Source organism: Melanotaenia boesemani, chromosome 16 (genome assembly GCF_017639745.1).
Source record: "Melanotaenia boesemani isolate fMelBoe1 chromosome 16, fMelBoe1.pri, whole genome shotgun sequence".
In the NCBI taxonomy this organism is placed as follows: domain Eukaryota; kingdom Metazoa; phylum Chordata; class Actinopteri; order Atheriniformes; family Melanotaeniidae; genus Melanotaenia; species Melanotaenia boesemani.
In genome coordinates, this window is record NC_055697.1 from 20060291 (window position 1) to 20079860 (window position 19570).

At 36.4% G+C, this 19570-nt stretch overlaps 1 protein-coding gene across 2 annotated transcripts in view; it reads right to left on the minus strand.

Annotated features, from left to right (window-relative positions):
• Positions 1 to 19570, minus strand: part of LOC121655486 (VPS10 domain-containing receptor SorCS1-like) — a 64641-nt gene that overhangs the window by 16340 nt on the left and 28731 nt on the right. For both annotated transcript variants that reach the window (XM_042010173.1, XM_042010172.1), the window contains exons 3-18: positions 18476 to 18575; positions 18150 to 18308; positions 16771 to 16844; positions 13399 to 13463; positions 12807 to 12925; positions 12380 to 12469; positions 11427 to 11606; positions 8378 to 8524; positions 7141 to 7243; positions 6751 to 6827; positions 6050 to 6141; positions 5802 to 5909; positions 5545 to 5662; positions 3919 to 4052; positions 2910 to 3023; positions 1311 to 1482 (exon numbers count right to left, since the gene is read on the minus strand). In XM_042010173.1, the coding sequence (XP_041866107.1) occupies positions 1311 to 1482; positions 2910 to 3023; positions 3919 to 4052; positions 5545 to 5662; positions 5802 to 5909; positions 6050 to 6141; positions 6751 to 6827; positions 7141 to 7243; positions 8378 to 8524; positions 11427 to 11606; positions 12380 to 12469; positions 12807 to 12925; positions 13399 to 13463; positions 16771 to 16844; positions 18150 to 18308; positions 18476 to 18575 (1852 nt within the window). The remainder of the gene's footprint in view (positions 1 to 1310; positions 1483 to 2909; positions 3024 to 3918; positions 4053 to 5544; positions 5663 to 5801; positions 5910 to 6049; positions 6142 to 6750; positions 6828 to 7140; positions 7244 to 8377; positions 8525 to 11426; positions 11607 to 12379; positions 12470 to 12806; positions 12926 to 13398; positions 13464 to 16770; positions 16845 to 18149; positions 18309 to 18475; positions 18576 to 19570) is intronic.

Consider the following 19570-nt stretch of genomic DNA (forward strand, 5'->3'; position numbering starts at 1 on the left):
ACGCCTACAAGTATCACACTTCAAAGAATACAGTACCGGCTGGTGGCAGCAGGAAAATAGAGAATTCCTCAAGTGGGAAGTTTACTTTTATGGGTTCCTGCTAGAAGAATTTTCTGAAAAGGTTTCTCCTCAGGTGATTATTTACTCCAACTAAGATCTTTTCCTGAACCTAAGCAAGTACTTTAGTTGCTTAAACCTCATGCTTCTGTAAATGGAAAAAAGAAAAGCATGATTGAAAAATATTAAAATGTTTTATCATTATTATTATTTATTATTGTAGATGAAGGTGTTAGGTTTTTCTTATTTTCAATAAAGAATAATCAGCATGTTCAGATAAGATCCTCTTCTGGCATTTCAAACATAACTACAATAGCACAAGTGAAGAAACTCTCAGCAACACTCCGCACCCATCTATCAGTCATTTAAAGCTCAAAATCTTAAGAAATAATATACAATAGTAAAAGAAAAAATAGTAAAAATAACTTGTCACAAAACCGCATATTACCAAACTTCTTTATTAAATCCAGACTTTAGCCATGTTTGTAATTTATGAGGGGTTTGCATCATAATTTGGTACTGAAGCTTATGTACAAGTTTGAGAGGGAAAATCTATTCCCTCACATCTGCTCACTCTCTGGTGTTTGGGCTTTTCATCGTGCTAAGCTTTGTCACTTGCATTTTTTCCATGCTGTCAAACTCCCCTCATTTTCAATTCTGTCACCACAACTCTGGTCCAATCATCTTCCCTGCTTCTTTTCAAGTCGTTCAGTCGGATGCCCATCCTTTAAAGCTCTCCACTGCTCTGTCATTGCCCCTTTGGGCTAATTTTTGTGCAAGCTGCCTCCTCCCCATTTATACATCTTTCTTATACTGGAGGAGTCTCATTAGAAGTATCCACCACCTTCTGTCTCCACCTCCATCTAGACTCCTATGCACCTCCTTTGTTCATATCACCGCTCCATGGAGATGACGCTACATCTTCATGGCCAAACAAAATTGTTTCAGTTCAGATCATTGGACCATTACATTTTTTTACATCTTTCAATTGATCTGTCCACGCTGAACTAAATTACTAAAGTCATCTGATTTCACATGGACCTTAAACCTTTGCCTCCTGAGGGAAAATTCTATGTTGTGCTGTCAGTATCTCTCTATACTACCTCATCTGATAAACGTCACTTACTAATGTTAAAGAAAATGACAAAGTAAGTCTATCTAACCATAACATAAATACTTTAATGTGTTAAAATTCAATATGGTAACACATAGTATGTACACAGAATGGATAAATAAATCTTTGTAATAAGCACCTCTTCCAGAAACACCAAGAAGGTGACATTCCTTGCCAGTGTTGTTACCAGTGTTCCTTCACTGGTGAAAAGCTGGAGACCTCTTGGAGCCTGACTGGGACACTTCTGTTGCCTGGGGCTATACTTTGACAGACTTCCCTCAGAGCAGTTGTTAGACAAAGCCTTGCGATATCTGGTGGTGAATGAATGAAAGACATGGATGAGCACCCTAAGTAAAAGCAGAAACATACGACATATGCACAAAATAGATTTCCAGCATTTCATCTGCCATGTCTCAAAGCTCCATCATGTGAGGAAATGTGTTCTTTTAAACTGCTTTAAAACTAGATGTTACCCACCATTAATTATATTTAACATAGTTTCTTTTCAAGCAGTAGTCTGACTAGCTTGTCGTACTGCAAACAGCCACTATAGGCTGGCTCAAAATGCTTGTCAATCCAGTTTATTTGTCAATGTGCAAAAGGAGATATTTAATGTAACTCGCCCTTTTAAGTTATTAAAAAAATCCTAAAATTATATGTAAGTAAAGGACGCTTTTTTGACTGGCTGGTGTTACCACTAACCAGTCATTATGCGTAGTGTCCTCAAATTGAACAATGAAGTTAGGGAGTGGTAGTGGAAACCCAGAATTAAAAGAATGATGAGCGGTGCTATTTAGATGGCAGGGAAATTCCTGAGGAAAACTTGTCTCAGTCCTCCAGATATTTTAGACTGGGACAGGGGTTCACCTTCCAGCAAGACCCTAAGCATACTGGCAAACACTATAGTAATTTAAAAACAAACATTTAAATGTGTTGGAAAGGCCTAGTCAAAGACTTGACCCTAATCCAACTGAGAATCTGTGGCATGACTTCAAGAATGCTATTCATCGGAGCAAACAATTCCAACCTGGAGGGACTTGCAGCTGTAACTGCTGCAAAATATGTCTCTATACACAGACTTTTGTAGTTTTTGTTGTGGTTGGTGGTAGTCGTGAGTATGGTGGGTACACAGTCTTAAGTTTTCTGGGGGTGTTTGTATTTGTTTGCTTCACAGTAAGAAACAAATAAAGCATCTTCAAGGTTATTGGTGTATTGGTATATAAATCAAATAAGGCTGTTAGCAACCAAGTATGAAAAAATGCCAAAGGGTATAAATGCTTTTACTGTATAGATATGCTGACAAGCAATCAGTGGTTCAGATTCTAAGGAAATATGTAGGTTTATGCATGTTTTTCCTGCTCCGTAACCCTTTTATGTTCACACTTAGTAAAAAGCCATGAAAACATTTTCTTAGGATTTTTTCATTTCCTTGATACAAAAATAAGAAGAATCAGTGGTTTTTTTTAAGTGGTTGAGATATCACTTAATAATATTGAAAAAAAAAATTAGATGGTTAAGCTCAGGCAGATTAACTTTCAAAACCTTTTAAATAAAATAAATTTTAGTCACTGAAAAATGTGCTCTACCAAATGGTAGAGCAGGCAATTTAAAGGGGTTGATTGTTCCAGTGGAAAGTGCAAAATATGCATACTACTATTTCCACAAAGAATGGTTACATCAATTTTTTGCTTTTTGTCAGTACAAGGCAGTGCAGTGCAAGCAGTATAATCAGGCATACCCTGTTGTATTGAAGAAGCTGTCCCCTGTTATGCAGTTTCGAGATGCTGCAGAAGGAACGAACCAGAAAGCTGGAGCACAGCTTCCGTCAATCTGCCTTTCATACCCATAGTCACTGTTTCAGAGAGGGGGAAACGAAACACTGAGATGTTATCCGGATTTGTAATTTCTTTTAAACTTCAAAAAGAAATATTCAGCTTTGATAGAATCAATAAATGCAGCAACAGAAAAATTCCAGGTTAGAGAAAAGTTCCCACACAACAGCAGCTCAAAGTATTTGAGGTTTGATGTTTTATGTATCAAACATCTGAAGAAAAGAAATCATTGTTTGTGTTTACTAAAAATTATAATTACATTCTAACAAAGTCAGACAGATCTGTCTTTCATCAAGATCAGAACAACATAATCTTGCATTCCAGGATAATTCATTGAAAAGAAGTGGTGTTAAGCTCATAATATATTACTGCTGCTCATTCAGCACCAGAAACGTAAAAACAGGAAAAGAAAGTGTGAGACTGAAAGATATTGTCTACAAATATGAATGCAATGATTAGTCAGTAGATGCAAAGGTTAAAATGTGGTGAATTTATTAATGTAAAAATCCAACAGTACCCCAAATTTGATCAGAAACGCTGGGGATCAATACTTTCTGTGATCTTTAGACAATAGAATTGTAAATAAAAAAACATGATCGTGGAGTGGTTCTAGTTTAAAAGTGATGGCTTGTTGATTCGAAGATTGTATTTATTTGAAGAAAAAAATTTTGTCCAGTTTAAGATTAATATAAACACAGACACTCTTTAACAACCTGGAAATATCCTCTTGCTAACTTAAAACAACTTAGTGATATTGTTTTGGTAAATTTATGAATTATAAAACAGGATTCTTTAAATCCACTTCTTGTTGGACCTCTGGTTTGGTTCAAAGATTCTGCCTGTAGAGACTGATAAAGTGTTGTGGGTTTGATTTAATGAAGTGAAAAGAGTACAGCTGCAGTGAAGGGAACTCACCACTCAAAATCTGTCTCCGTGCATGGGCAAGAGTCTGACATCTGGGAAATATACTGATCTCTGGCCTTGACACATCGAACATTCGCTCTTAGTTTTTGAAAGATTCTCTTCATTCCCATGATGCACACTTCTCCCTGTGATGAATAATGCACCAAAAACATGTCAGAGGGTCTTTTTCTTTACTTTTTTTTCATCCTGCTTTTATTGTGCAACTAAATTGAAAACTCTTCTGAGATTAATCAGTGACTGAATCCTGATTTTTTTAATATCAAGGAAAGTCTTACAGCAAGTTAAACCACAGTGCTGTGTGAGTAATGGTTAAACCAATTTCTGCTCATGCATAAGGCAAAAAACAAAAAAGTTTTTCACACGTGTATAAAGCAGGTCCCACAATCAGGGCAAAGCCCAGCATGCAACAAAGGGGCAACTGATACTAAACATACTAGACATCTTCTTTTAGAATGCAGGGACAACCACAGATGGGAGTTTAAAGTGCTGCAGAATGTTCACTGTCAGTGAACTAATTTATGAACACAGACTCATCATTGCAGTAATGACTACCACAATCTCTTCATAGCAGCACAAATTAGCATGGAACTGCAAACAAACAGGCTTCTTGATAATCGCATTCAACAAGTGCAACAGCACGTTTCATGGGATGCAAACAAAGCAGTTCCATGCTTATCAGGTTGCTGAACATGTCTGAGGTAGATTGTTTTTCTTTCAGAAAAAAAGCTGAAACATCCTTTGTTAAAGACTGTGATATCCAAGTTACAGCCGTCACTGCATAAAAGAACTGGAGACTAAAGAATGAGAGGGTTGCAACATGTTCTGGTGAGGCCGGAGCTGTACAAGTCTTATTTTGTGCCATTTACTTGCAGCTAATATTGTTGATAAACTTGACAAATACTTGAAATTTATTATTACAACTGGGATTATTATAAGATTATTATAAGAGTATTATTATAACCATTATATGGTTGTCACAGGTCAGCTAGCATTTCCTCAAGCAAATTAAATATTCACATCTTTTCAATCAATATGCTCATTAAACACCTCCCTCTGGCATTTGATGTAAGAAAGCAAGACTAGGGAAAACTGCTAACCTCTATGACATGTTCTCTGCTTCCAGCTTCACTTCCTCCTCTCATCAGCTACAACTGCTACTCAGAGAATCTAACACATGCTTTATTCCAACTTTAAATGACGGAAAACCCCACGGCAAACTGGCTACTGCAAACATGTGCTATTCACACTTAAGGGCTCTTTAAATGTTTCTTATCCTAATTACATTCTGCGAGGTATCGACCACAAATTTATATGCTACAAGGCAAGCCACAAAGATTGTGATAAAACTTATCTTTATGCCTCAAAGAACAAAATAAAACAAACTGATCTGCTTTGTTAAATTATCTAACTTTTGTTTTTTTTGTTTTTTTTTACTTTAAGTCTGTAGGTTGCAAGTTCAGAGGCTGGTGCTTCCCAAAGTCAAGGGAAGTTAGAAAATGCAGAAAGCTTTAGGGGGAGTGGAATGTCAAGCGAAATGGGTAGCAACTGACTAGATCCAATGAGCACCCAACATCTGGTGAATTAAGCTTACATTCAAGTTACAGAAGATTTCAATACCTCGTTGTGTAACTGCCATGTCAGATAGTCTTCAGATGTGCAGCGTCGTTGGAAAATGGAGCGGAAGTCAATCTTGACAAGTTGCCATTCAGATCGATGGCTGAAATGACCAAATACCCTGCACAAACAAGTCAGGAAAACATGTGATATACAGGGCAGATTCTTCCAAATCTTCATCAGAGTAATATACAATTAACCAGTGCAGTAACTAACACCCTGTAAACGCATCACCGCTTCATGATTCCTTCAAAGCTTACGTCATTATGAGGATGTCCTCTCCAGGCTCCCCCAGCACCCCATCAACATAGAGTGGGGAGAAGGTGAAGCTATATTTGTCCCAGTTTCTGCCCTCATCAAAACTCAGCCTAGGGGACACAAACCCAGCACAAATGGAGCTGAAGTCAGTAAAAAAAAAACCTTTGGAGGAGAGCTACCTCATGTCTTGTTTTGAAGATTGAGTACAGTCTCTAAAAAGAGGCTGCGAGACATCCTTGGAGGGTCTTACCAAATGTGTCTAATTGGCAGTGGTGTATGTCGGATGGCCACCAGAGATCCTCCTTGATTTAGGAAAAACACACTGTACTCTTCCTGAAAAACCTGCACACACAACAAGCTTTGCTTAAGCACAGCACAAAAAATATATATACATCACTGCCAACATAAGGATCATGTATGCTTTCATGTACACAATAAACAAGTATAAACAACTGTTGTTTTCACAAGGGTCTCAGCTGTGTGAATAAACATAAGCGACAAGCAAGTATTGCTCTCTTTGTTGAACTGTGGAGCCTTAAGCCACTGGCAGTAATCTGTATGCTCCCTTTGTTTTGTTTGTTTTAAAGATCAGAAATGCACAAGGCTGGCTGTCAAACCTCACTTCTTTATTTCTGTGTAAATGTGACTGCAGCACCCACAACTGAAAAGGAAGCTGGCGGTGAATGCTAAGATTGCTACTTGTGTTCACTTGTCTTTTATTCGGATAACTCCTGACTTAAGTTACATAGTAAAATATTCTTTGTATTATATTGAGTGTAAGCTGAAGGGAAAAAAACATCTACTGCAGAAGCCTACTATTTTGTTGTGTAGATAAAAAAAGATTTTAAAGGAAAACATGGTGTCCAAAAAACTTAAATACTTAAATACCAAACCTGTTGGCGTAAACAAGTAACACACAATGAACTCAAAGCCACACAGTCTTTACAGTACCTCTCTCCAGGTGTTTCCAGCATCAGATGTGATGAAGATACTGACATTGGTATTGGTCAGCTCAGGCCCAACCACACCTAAATACAAATCAATGGAGAATAGCACTAGTTCAGCACCTGTATTTTTTCAAGAGTGTCACTTTAATGGTGACCAAATCAGTTTTTTATAAAAGACGTAAAGTGTTGGTTTTCCACTGTGGTAACATGGAACAAACGTGCAGGACAGATTTCACTCTATAAATTGTTGTCAGTTGCAAAGGACCATGCTGGGAACAGAGCTAAAACAACTGATCTGACTGAGAGTGCTGAGGGATAAGATCAAAGACCAGCATTAAATCAAAGAGTAAGCAACAGTACTGATGTGCAGATTTGAGCCAAAATCAAATCTCACCTGACGCTATTATAATTCCTGGAGCTGAATCTTTGCTGACAATGTTTCCCGAGGCGTAAGGGTTTTCTGAAACATGAAGGTGTAGATGCAGCGAGCAGTAAGGCTGCCAAAAAACACAAGGAGATTAGTTTGTAGGAGTTAAAATGTAAGAATGAAGAGATGGCTATAAGCCCGATTCATGTTCGGGAAATAAATTAATTGTATATCAATTTTCCTGATGGAGAATTCGGTACAAGGAAGAGACTAAGAGATAGTTTTTCTCACATGGAACACTTAATGTTATGATAAAGAAATGTGTACAAGGATTATGGAAATTAAATGCTTTTTCTATTCTAAAGACGAATGGTAATAGAATATTTAAGTATAGAAAGAGAAAAATAATTAAGAAAAAATGTAGGATGCAACCTTAACAAAAGATATGGAGGATAACTTATGCAGGAGTTTCTTTACTGACTTACACTTCAAATCCTGAATATGTCATAATATGCTGTTTCAGTTAATATTGTTGTCCTACTACAGCTTCCAGAACTAATTTGAGGCAGTGGAACATTGCTAAAGCAGCAGACTTAAAAGACTTGCAGTGGTAGTGCAGTGCAGATGCAGTGGCAGAGATAACATGGTAGAGTTTGTGTGCAGCAGATTAAAAGGCAGTTTGGATGGTGAGATATTTCTTAGGACCCTTCCTGTTTTCAGGTTGAATAAAATTGCTTGTTTAAATTACACCAATGATTAAGAATCTCCTGTATGAGAGGGGCTTAGTTTAATTTTTATTTAACTGTTTACTAAGTCTGCCATTTCCTGTTTTCTTTATATTATTATCTTTATATGAAATTACCAAATTATTCCACAGAAATAAAAACAAGCCAAAAAAGCAATTGAAGGTATTTAAAATAATCAAAACATCATCACCCAAACAGTTAGAAAATATAATTCATACTGTCACAATAAAAATAGCATAACAATGTTTTATGTTACATAAATCTTTAAAGTGTTCAATATAAATGGGAAGTTTTGCCAAACTGGACAGAGACTACGTCAAACTGCATTAAAGGTCCCATCATTCTGTGGCATATTCAGAGCTGGGTTGCTATGAAACAATTGTATTCACTTTTTTTACCAAGACACAGTATGGCATGATTCAGCACAGTATTTTAAGAGATTATAATGGAAATCTAAAAAAATCTAAAAAAAAAATATGCACACACACATATCAATCACTTGTCAGTGTCCCACTTACTTGTTCACAATAGACCTGGTTTCCTTGGAGATCGGTTGTTGGAGCCTGAAGAAGACGCCAGTCTCTTCCCTTGTTGTATGTGATATAAGTTTTCACTTGGTTCTCAACAACTTTATTTGACAGGAACACCCCTTTAATCCCAGCAACCTGCAAGCATGAGAGGCAGGGAGCGGTAAGGGGGAAAATAACAGAAAAAGAAAGGAAAAAAAAAAAAAAAAAAAACTAACTAAATTATTCAAACTTAAGTAAAGCTGAGGCCCTAGTTTGGAGAGGAAGAGATGTCTGAGTGCGATAGCTTTTCTGACATAGAGCACTATTTTGGACCATCTGTAGAACTGTGCAGAATCAAAACAACATATGGCACAGCCCTGAGATATTTCTTCTTCTTTGTACATGTGCACAGATATGCAGACTTGCATACAGCGAACACTTCAGTACACATTTCTCCTCCATTTTGACTTTTTGACTTTTTTTTTTTTTTTTTTTAAGGCAGGAAGATCATTGGATACCCATGAGCATGTGTAGAGGTCATTTCAGCCACTGCTGGTGGGTCTCTCAGGTGTGCGTTAGTAACAACATAATACTGTCAGGGCTGGCTGAGGATGAGGATAATCCAGAGTGAGGGATAAGTGTGCAGTCCTTGCAACTTCACAGTTGATCTGTCAAAACAGATATATGTTCAGGGAACAAGTTAAACCTGCTATTTAGGCTGCACTGTGACTACATGTTGTGTGTTAGGTATGTTATCTAAAGTCAGAACTGACCAAATGTTTTCTAGTGCAGCAATGTTCTCACATGAAAAAAGGAGTAAAAAGCAACTGTAAAGAAAATATAAGGACACACAGATGCTGCAGAATGAATGTAACCTGTTAGCATCTGTTCCATTATGGAGAGGACATTTAAGACATATGATTAGACAGCACCCTTCAGATAAAAACAACAAATGATGTTTTGGTTTTTTTAGGTCAAATTTGTATAGTGCCGTTAGTATGATGCTGTTCTCATGTTACATTCAGCATCTATTTATAGTGACAGACATAAAATAAAGAACTCTTTTTTATAAGATTATTACATTTCTATGTATTGAAAGAAGAGAAAGGCTTAAACAATAAGGTGAGAATTTTTGTTAACTCTCTTAACATAGTATCAAATTAAATATTTTTGGTTGGATTGTATTTATTTATTTTTGCGGGATATACGCTCCAGCTTTCCTGCAACCCTGAAATGGAATAAACAGCATAGAAAATGAATGAATGAATGAATTATTTATCTTTTTTTTTACGTTTTATAGATCAAACAATTAATGAAAAAAGTTGGGATCGATTAATCTGTCATAAAATTAAATGTGTTTAAACAACCACATGCATGAACATATTCTGCATGGAGCTACATGTTTAGCTGGAACAAGGCTGCATTTACCACTGAGTAGCATCCCCTCTTCTTCTAATAGCAGGGTCTAAACACCTGGGAATTAAATAAAGGAATGTGAGAGTAACTATGGCCCATTATCAACTTTGTGTATAGACAGCACCATTAAAGAGTGTTTTATTTATTACTTTTTACTTATGTTATTCCTTTACATATTTAATTCATTTTTACCAGTCCAGCCTCACACTCTTCTACTATGAAGCCATGCTGTTGTAATAGATGCTGTTGAGCTTGCACTGATGGTATCTTATTATTTCCTACTAGAGTGACAACATCTGCCAACAAAGATGTCTATGTATGTGTTCACATACTTATTTCTTGTCTTCTAGAAGCTTAACTATCCCAGGTCTTGTACCAGATCTTCTCTGCTGGTGAAAGGTCTGGTCTACAGGAAGGCCAGTCCAGCCTCACACTACTATGAAGCCATGCTGTTGTAATAGTTGCCGTTTGAGCTTGCACTGATGGTGTCTTCCCAGATGAGTTGTAGTTGGGAGTGTGCATTGTCCATGATCTCCAAAAAGTATTTAAAATCCCAATTTATCTGTGCACAACATTTTTCCTTTGCCTCAGTCTGAGTTTTGGTCCAGAGAAAACAGTTGTGTTGTGGGCTCAAGTTCACATATTACTTCTTTTTTACACAATGGAGCTTCAACCTGCATTTGAGGATGGCAATGCGAACTGTGTTTACAGACTATGGGAGTGTCCCTGAGTCCATGCAATGATTTCTCTGACAAAATCACACTATTTTATAGACTTGTATCTTGCATGGAGATATTTACAGATTCCTAAACTGAACTCTTTTAATGATTTTACGTACTGTAGATTATGATGGAATATTCAAAGTCTTAACAATTTTAAGTTGAAGAAATTATTCTCTATAATTTAAAGATGCTACTTTTTGCTGAAGCTCTACCCATCCTGTCCTCTGAGAGACTCTGTCTCTTTAAGGTTCTCTTTTCAAACTTAATCATGGTATTGCTTTATTGCCAGTTAAACTTAGTAGTAGTAAGTTATTCCTCCAAATATTTCTGTTCAGAACCACTTACTTTTCCAGCCTTCTGTTGCCCTCATCTTGACTTTTTAAGGAGCATTTCTTCCATCTAATTTGAGATGTGCTGGTGTTTTTCATGAAAAAATAAAATCTCTCAGATTTTATGTTTTCTGTGATCTGCTGTGAACCCCATATTGATTTATAAGATTTGAGAGATATGTCTGTCTGTTTTTATTTGCACAGTGACTAACTTTTGGAATTGGGGCTTTAGTTATATAACAGAATTGCAACTGAAAATTTCTTTCAGGAACACTCTTATTTCACTTCATGGAAATAAATAATAAATAGTTCATGGAAATATACAGAATATGCAAGCATGAGCACAAGATTAAACTGTATGCACTACAGCAAAACAGGAAATAATTTAGCATTTCTAAATGGACTGATCATTGCTCAAATTAGTTATTCCTTTTTATATAAATGAGTACAATGAGAAGTAATTGAAAGTATTCATAAACATTTAATAGAGGTTGCAGTACAGTGATTTAAGTGTTGAGATTGACATTACTCAGTAATAGAAAACATATAATCACATGACAGCAGGAGCTTCACAGCAGAGTTGATGCCTACCTCATAGAGGTCTATCATGATATTGTCTTCTGGACCTCCACTGCTTACAACATCCTCCAGCATCAGCGTGAAGAACAGCCCTCTGGATTCAGACATGTACAGGTTGTAGGAATCATTCTGGTGCCAGTCCTGAATCGCTGCCACCACCTGGTTATCATCTGTGCTGATGATCTGCAAGTCCTAAATATATGAAATTCATTAGTGGATGCTTCTGTGTGGATTAGTCATCAAAACAACATGATGTTGATGATTAATCTAAAGAACAAAACAGAAAATTGCAAATTTGCATAATGGTGTGCATGCAGTAGCTACGCCAGAGAGCTAGAGATTTGTCTCTATTGACATCTCATCTTAAGGGTTCACAGCAATTACACCTCAGACACTTCCTGCTATGCACTGAGAATGAGGATAGGCTCCATTTCATTTTACTGATTTCTTTATCCAGAATGAAGCATGGTAGCTGATATGTGTCCTTCTCAAGGAGATTTCAACAATATATACGGTTGGATGGATGGATGGACACTTTGACAGATTTATCGAAACAACACTGAGGGCACTAAACCGATCCTGTTGTTATGGCAATGACTCTCAAACTCATTCACACCTTATAGCCACCCTGCTGTGCTTGAAATAAATGTAAATTAGTGAGAACGAAAATAAACCTATCTGCCTTAGAAAGTTTCTGTAAGGATCTGGGAATCAGCTTGAGAATCAGTTTTTAAATAAATATCTATTAAAACAGATGAGAGGAAACCAGAGGTAATATGAGTGAGTCTTAAATGAACAGAGATCTAAGGTTGTGATTATGTATAATGAATCAACTTCAGGTAAATAAAGTAAGGAAAACATTTCAGTAAACTGCAAACATTTTGACTTAACTGGAGCAACCTTGCTTAAAATGATTTTAGATATTAAAAAGCACAGAATGCTTAACAGCTTTACAGTTATCTTACCTTGGGGAGGGTGTATTTGGGTAATTTCATTGGGTAGAAAGCACTTCTTTTATATGACACATAATGGACAGACTGGCCACCTACTGGCACCTTTAAGAGAAATGTCAGAGAGTTTGAAACACATCATATTTCAAGCAGCTATTCAGAAACATTCATGTAAACACTGACTACCAGAATCTTCTTTTAAAATTATTCAACCCATCATTAAAACCTTGGGTTTGCCTCTAATTAGGATACTGTACGGTGTGGTGGGGTGTAGTTGTAGTAATAAAAACAGGGATCTCATTTTCACCCCATCCTTTTTCAGCATTATAGCCCCTTTTAGTTAATGAAAAACATGGCTGTACATTAAGATGTGGCTGAACGCATTGATTTTACAGCTTTTAATTGTCTTTTAATGAAGCCAGACCTTGCAATAAAAACCCACCTGGATAAAAACGTATTCATCCTGAACCACGAGGGAATTAGGGATAATAAATCCAGGGAAAGGCTTGCCTTTGTTTCCATCAGAACAATTCTGAAGTTTGCAAGTTATGTACTGCGACCCTGTGGGTAAGCAAGACATAAGTGCTAAAAATACAACAAAGACATAAACAAACAACCTTCTGTAGCTTACAATCAAGGTTTCACACTGCTTATGCTCATGGTATTGAGTGAGACAGAGGCAAAATTTTGGAGGCCAAATCTTTATTCTCACTAATAGATAATGTAGAGAGAGCTGTCCAAGTATCTTAGCATCAGCCAAATGAAGCAGTCTCTTCAGTGATGGGACACACAAGGCTATATGGTCCCCCGACTTTCCTCACTTGGCAAAGAAAAGAGCCAAATCACATCTCAGCCCTCAAAAAATGACTTAACTTAATCAGTCTTCAGAACGATAATTTGGGTGGGGAGATGAGCATTGTTATTAAAGTAATCTCTCAGCATCAAATTCAAGTTTAAGATTACAATAAATTTTATCTAATTACTGTGTAATTTCTGCTATTCAGTCACCAAGGTAACATGATGTCATGACTCACGTCCATCTGAGATGCTGATCTCCAAGTGAATCATTCCTTGCTCTTTGTCCAATCCCAATCTGGACCTAAAAAATAATTACAGCCATTTAAGAAAAATTGTAATTCCCACCAATTCCTACCAAACACAGTCTGCTCAGAATAATATTTCCTTTTGACTCTTTTGTTCATTCTCCTTGTTGTAATTTGTTATTTATACAGTATATCATAAAAAAAACATCTCTATCTCAAAGCTCTTTAAGCTCTAGTTAGTTTATCTTGTGAACAGAATGAAGTAATAATGCTAAGATTAACCAAATGCTAATGCTATCTTAAACGCAAAATACAGCCAACTTGTCAGTTCAAATAAAATGCTACTTCTGGTATTAAATGGATCTGTCTCAGTCTTTTAAATACAAAATGTATGTTAATGCTAAAAAACTATTTATAATTCAGTTATATTACCTTTATTGAATGATTGTTGCTAACCTTGAAAGACAGACAACATCTCAAAAGATTGATATTTTTTAGTGTATCCTGATGAGCAAAACTCACCAGATGCTATTTCTACATCATCTTGAACTTCTTTCCATCACATATGGTGCATAAATTCATTACCTGCCTCATGTGGTGGGTTCACTAGCAGAAACTAGCTAGCAGTTTTTAACAACTAAGCAACTGTGATTTGCTGCCCAATGTGAGTTGTGCAAACCTAAACAGTATAAGACCGTGTGCTATCTGTGCTGGCTTATATAAAAGCATTAACTACCTGCTCACATTCCAGCAATGTGGAGGAGAACCAGGAATAATCATCTCTGTCTTTATTCATAATTGAATAAATGCTGCACTGTGGCAGCAGGTCACATAAATCACAAAACACACTTAAATTACAAGAGTGCACAATGTGCTAATTAAATACACAAAGTCAATAAACTAAGTAGTCTCCTAAGACAACCTCCGTGTTGCACTTTCAGTTTAGTCAGTTATTGAGCTGAACAGTCTAGGAATCCCTCCAAACACTCCAACAGTGGTTCTTCTTATGCTCTCTATGACTCTTTGGTCTCATATCAGTTATAGCTAAAAGCCAAATAAAGACACTTAACTGAATAATTATAGCCACAAAGTTACTGTTGAATATATAACTAAAGACAGTTTTCCACACACCACTTACATGTGAGCCTGCACAATTATACTGGGTGGTAAAAAGGACTTTACACACAGCCTTAGAGAAAATGCAGATCAAGCTAATTAAATAACATGATCATTTTTCTTTGTTATCACTGTACTGAACTTATCAGATCAGATCATGAGGTTTATCAAGGAAAGTTTTCACTGTTGTATCTGTGAGCTCTGCCTTTGTCTTTCATCTGTCCATTTTTAAAATCAGGTTGCTTTAGATTATTGAAACCTGCAACACTTCATTGATGAAAGGTTGTGTGAAAAATTATACCTAAAAAAAAAAAAAAAAAAAAAAAGCAGGTATTTCCATGTTCCTGTAACATAAAAGATGCAGCTGAGTTGTTTACCATTCTCTCAGGCGTAAAAATACAAAAGCTTGATCTACAGACACTGTCCTTAAAGACTTTTGACCTGCACTGCTCATTTTGTGGGAGGTATACTTGGCCGTTTCATTCACAAGAGATTCTTCATGGTAGCTGTTAAGTGCACAGCAATGGAAGTGACCACTTGTTGTATTAATAGCAGCTGTTGTGACAGAAGATGGGTTTCTTCTCATTTTCCATACTGCGCTTGAACTATAATATAAAAAGCCCCCATCCTGCTTCCCTCAGCACTCTGTAATTGCCTCACAGCTCCATCTCTTTTAATGGACTTTCTGTCAAATACTTCATCCAATTCTATCAGTGAACAGCAGCCTCTGATCTTAAATAAAGCCTCACAATGTTACAGTGTGCTATCCCATAACTAACACACAGTGCTACTGTAAGGCTGCCGAGTGGGTGCCGGTTAACATGTTTTTGTAAATCATGTTCATTAGATTTCTTTTAGACAAGTTGAGCAGTGTGGGATGGGATGAAAGTTATACTTTCATGGTGAATTGTTGCCTTGCAGAGCTTTTTTATGAAGTGTTTTTGTTGACTTATGCGTTTGGAGAAATATGAAGGCACGTATATGTCATAAAGAAACGCTGCCTTTGATTGACCCCATTGTAAAACTCTACTAGATGATGCCAAAATATTACAACACTGTAGTTAATCTAAAAAGGTACTGTGTGTTGACTTAAAATGTAAATAATATTGGAAATATATGGGATTTTTCCAATTTTAGATACTGCACCTAATATATTGACATGGTAAAAACCTGAAAAGCATCAGCCACCTTTTGTACCTACGCCAGCTTTATAAATGAGGCCCAGGTGACTACATTTTCAGGTTTGCTTCATGCAGCCATTTTAAGTTATGCAAATATTACAAGACAATTAAAAACTCAAATATCATTGAGGAAAAAGGCAAAAAGAATATTTTTTATGTGTTGTTCATGCATTTTATAGAATTTTAATAAATTTATCTATCCAGTTTTCGCATTTTGTCTGGTTCATATCTTCCTTTTCTTATATATTTTTTTCTGAAATGTATTGAGCAATTTTCTTTTCCCTAAAGGTTCAAAATCTATATATTGTGAATTTGTTGCATTCCCAAGACTAAGCTTTAAAAATATTCTTCATAGGTTAGCCAAGCCTTCTTCATTAATACACGGTTTTGTTTTGGTCTTTTTTTTGTTTTGTTTTGTTTTTTTAAATAGAGGAATGTAAAATGTGTTTTGTAGCCAAAACCTATAAAATAAAATAAAATAAACACACACACACACACACTATAAATCAAACATTTATCATGGGCTGTAATCCCTGTATGAGCTCTCACAAGCTAATAACCCTAAAAAACCAGAATGAGACACCCAAAATCTTTTAGCTACAACCTCAGTGCTGGTTCAGAGAACTGCACATCATCTATCAGAGAAAGTGAATGAAAAATGGATGGATAGTGTTTGGCTGTTGCACAGTTTGTAGCACACTGTGATATCCCCACACAGTGTCAACAAGATTTAGTGAGAAAACTACTTTATACAGATCAAATATTCTTCTGTTTGAGTAAATAAGACACCCATTGTGTAATAAATCAAAAAGAAAAGAAAACATATTTTTATCAATGTGCTCTGTCTTCATAAAACCTATAATTCTTTAACTTTGCTGGAAAACGAAGTGGATCAAGTTTTAAAAACATTATGACATTTCTTAACAGAACACTGTAAATTAGAGCTGTTAATGGGTTCAAATATGACTCAGAAACCTTTCTGTTTTTAACTTTAAACAGAAAATGCACATTTCTGCACCAGATTTCACATAAAATAATAAACCCTTTTCGTGATTGTTCATCTCACCAGTAGAATCTGTTGGGGACCACGCTGTCATGCACAAGCTGCCATCTTCTCCCAAACTCAACAGAGACATAGAGCTGAAAAATGGGAAGGCATGAATCAAATAAATATATCATGAAGTACATTATAAAAAAATGTATTTTTCAGACCAGAATATCCACGAGAACTACTTCCAGATTTATGTTAAACTGCATTATTGAGCCAATGTCAATTATGTTGGGTTTGTGGGATCTACATGTTTTGAATAACTCACTATGAGTTCATTTATGCTCATACTTAAGCTATTAAAATGTAGTAATACCTTGATGCCAGGTTTGTAGAATAAAAAGTTTAACAGATAACAGTTTAGATTCTTTTTTCTGAAGACTGGATAAAAGACTCGGGTGTTTCCAGTGACTGAGCTGCATTTTAACCAGCCATTATAAAACCTCTCATTTCATGATTATTTTTTTCCATAAAGTCATTCTGCTGGTGTTTACACACTGTGAAGGTCTGTCATCTTGCGTCAGTGATTGAGCAGCAAGCATCTTAAGCTCTAAGCTTTAAAAGGATCAGCGGTATCGTTCTGACTCCTCTCAGAACTCTCAACTTTTAAACGACATGACAGACAATCAATAAATGTAAAATGAAACCAAGCTCCTATTGATTTAATTCCTTTTGGAAGTGATAAAAGGAAAAACAGATAAAATATAGCTTTACAAAGACATACAGAGTGACCTGAAGAGGAATTTCTCTGAAGCGTCTTTATTTTGGTCCATTGATGCCTCTCAAATAGGCTTTCATCTTCCTCACTGCACCATTTGTCTCACTTCTAAGACCTTGACTGTTTCTCTCTAAAATCAAGTCTTCCAATGGAGGCTGAGGAGGGCTGAGTTTGATGTCTGTGTTGTTGAGTAAAGCAGACAGCAGGATTTCCGCACACAGTAATAGCAGGTGTGGGTTTATGCTCACAATTTGATGTATGTGTGAGCTTTAATACTGTTTTGGGGAGTGTTGCTTTGTTGATTTTTGGTGCTCTCTAGGACACAGCCATTAAGAGTTGTCTGCATCCAGACTTTATGGCTTATTCAGGGGCGCAGGTGATCTGCTGCTTCTGCTTTGGCAACTGCAGCCAGTAAGTGGCAGATGTCTCTGGACATCTCCTGAAAGTTTGCTGCTTTCATCAAAATGAATGCTTTCAAATTTGATGGCAACTTATGTTTCAAATAATTTCTTTGTGAACTCACATTCAAACAAAGCCTTAAAACAAAGCTAACAACAGCTATCTATAGAGTAGTTACCCAAACATATTAGCTATTATGTGCTTACAAAGATACCCCTTTTTTCACATTTTTTTTGTTTTTATTCTGGTTTGTTTATGCCATCTGACACCTACATGTTACCTTTTGGTCATGGCTGTAAGCCAGGATCCAGTCCTCCTGCTCGGGGTGAAAAAGCAGGCTGAGGATATCAAAGGCTAAGCTGTGTTTCTGATAGGACGCCCCCTCATCAAGACTAATGAGCAGGCTGCTCTCCACCTCTGGGTCAGTCAGTAACATTATCTGAGACAAGAAAAGAGATGGGGGAATCAGCGGCCCACCTTGACAACATCCATTCCACAAGGCTTAAGTGTGCTTGTTCAATGCGCAGCTTGAAGTAGGCGCATAAGCTGCTGAGAGATTTAATCAATGCAGGCAGGAGTTTTCATGATATATGCTCTAAAACTTACCTTTCTTTTGTTGTTTGGGCTCACATATAAGTAGCTCAATATGGTTTTGGTCCCAACTTTCTCATTAAGTTTTTCATATGTGGTCCCAAAATCAGTTGACCTAAAAGCAAATTACAGGGTAAAGAAAATTTCAGTGGAGAATAAAGAAGAACAAAGACACTCTTACTAGTTTTGAGCCTGATTGTATCATTAGGTATGTCAGGCAAGCAGAAAATTGCAACAGCAGAAGTCCTGCAGCAATTTGCTAGATGGATGGATATTTTTCTAATTTTCAAAATAAACAAAATATCCTATGTAGAATGTATGAATGTAAGCCGGCATATTGTTACTATTATTATCATATTTTTGATAGGTTTGAATCAAAGGGCAGATTTGTCTAAAATCTAAACACTTTAAGATTATTTGAACTATAAGCAAGAATATTTATTGATCTATTTAAGATGTAAATTATTGTCACCAAAGAAGATATTGGTGTCAGTTGCTTCAAGATATTGCAGATCACATTATAAAAGCCTTTTGTGGATTTATACAGTAGACTTCCTTATATGATTGTTTTCATGATCTGTTTAAGCAAATATGTATTCAATGAAAAGTTTTAATTGATTTTACACTATGACCAGGCCTATGAATTAAAAATCATAAACCATAATACCACTATAAAAAGCATTTCCCTGTTAAAACAGAGGATTCAGATGTGTTGGACAAATGCACACCAACCCCTTCATATATCCTTGCCCACGCCAGGTGCTCATTTAAAAAGCATTAGCAGTCAGTGTTGTTTGTTCAAGTAAGCAAAGCCTGAACCCAATTACCACACCATTATCGAAGTCGAAACACTAACAGTCAAAATTGTTCACAGTCTAATCGCAGCCTTCAATAGATGGATTAAAGAGCCTTGGGTTGGTTCAGTTAGCAATGGATCCAGAAAGACAGGAAGGAGGTGGATGAAGCCAAGAAAGAAAAGAAAGAAAAGGGGGATGGTCTCGCCTCTGGGAACATGGAGGAATACAAGGCTGCATCTTACAGCAGAGCTGGAAAAGTGGTTAAACAATGTTATAGCCAAAGACTGGAGAACTAGCTAAACAGTAAAACTCA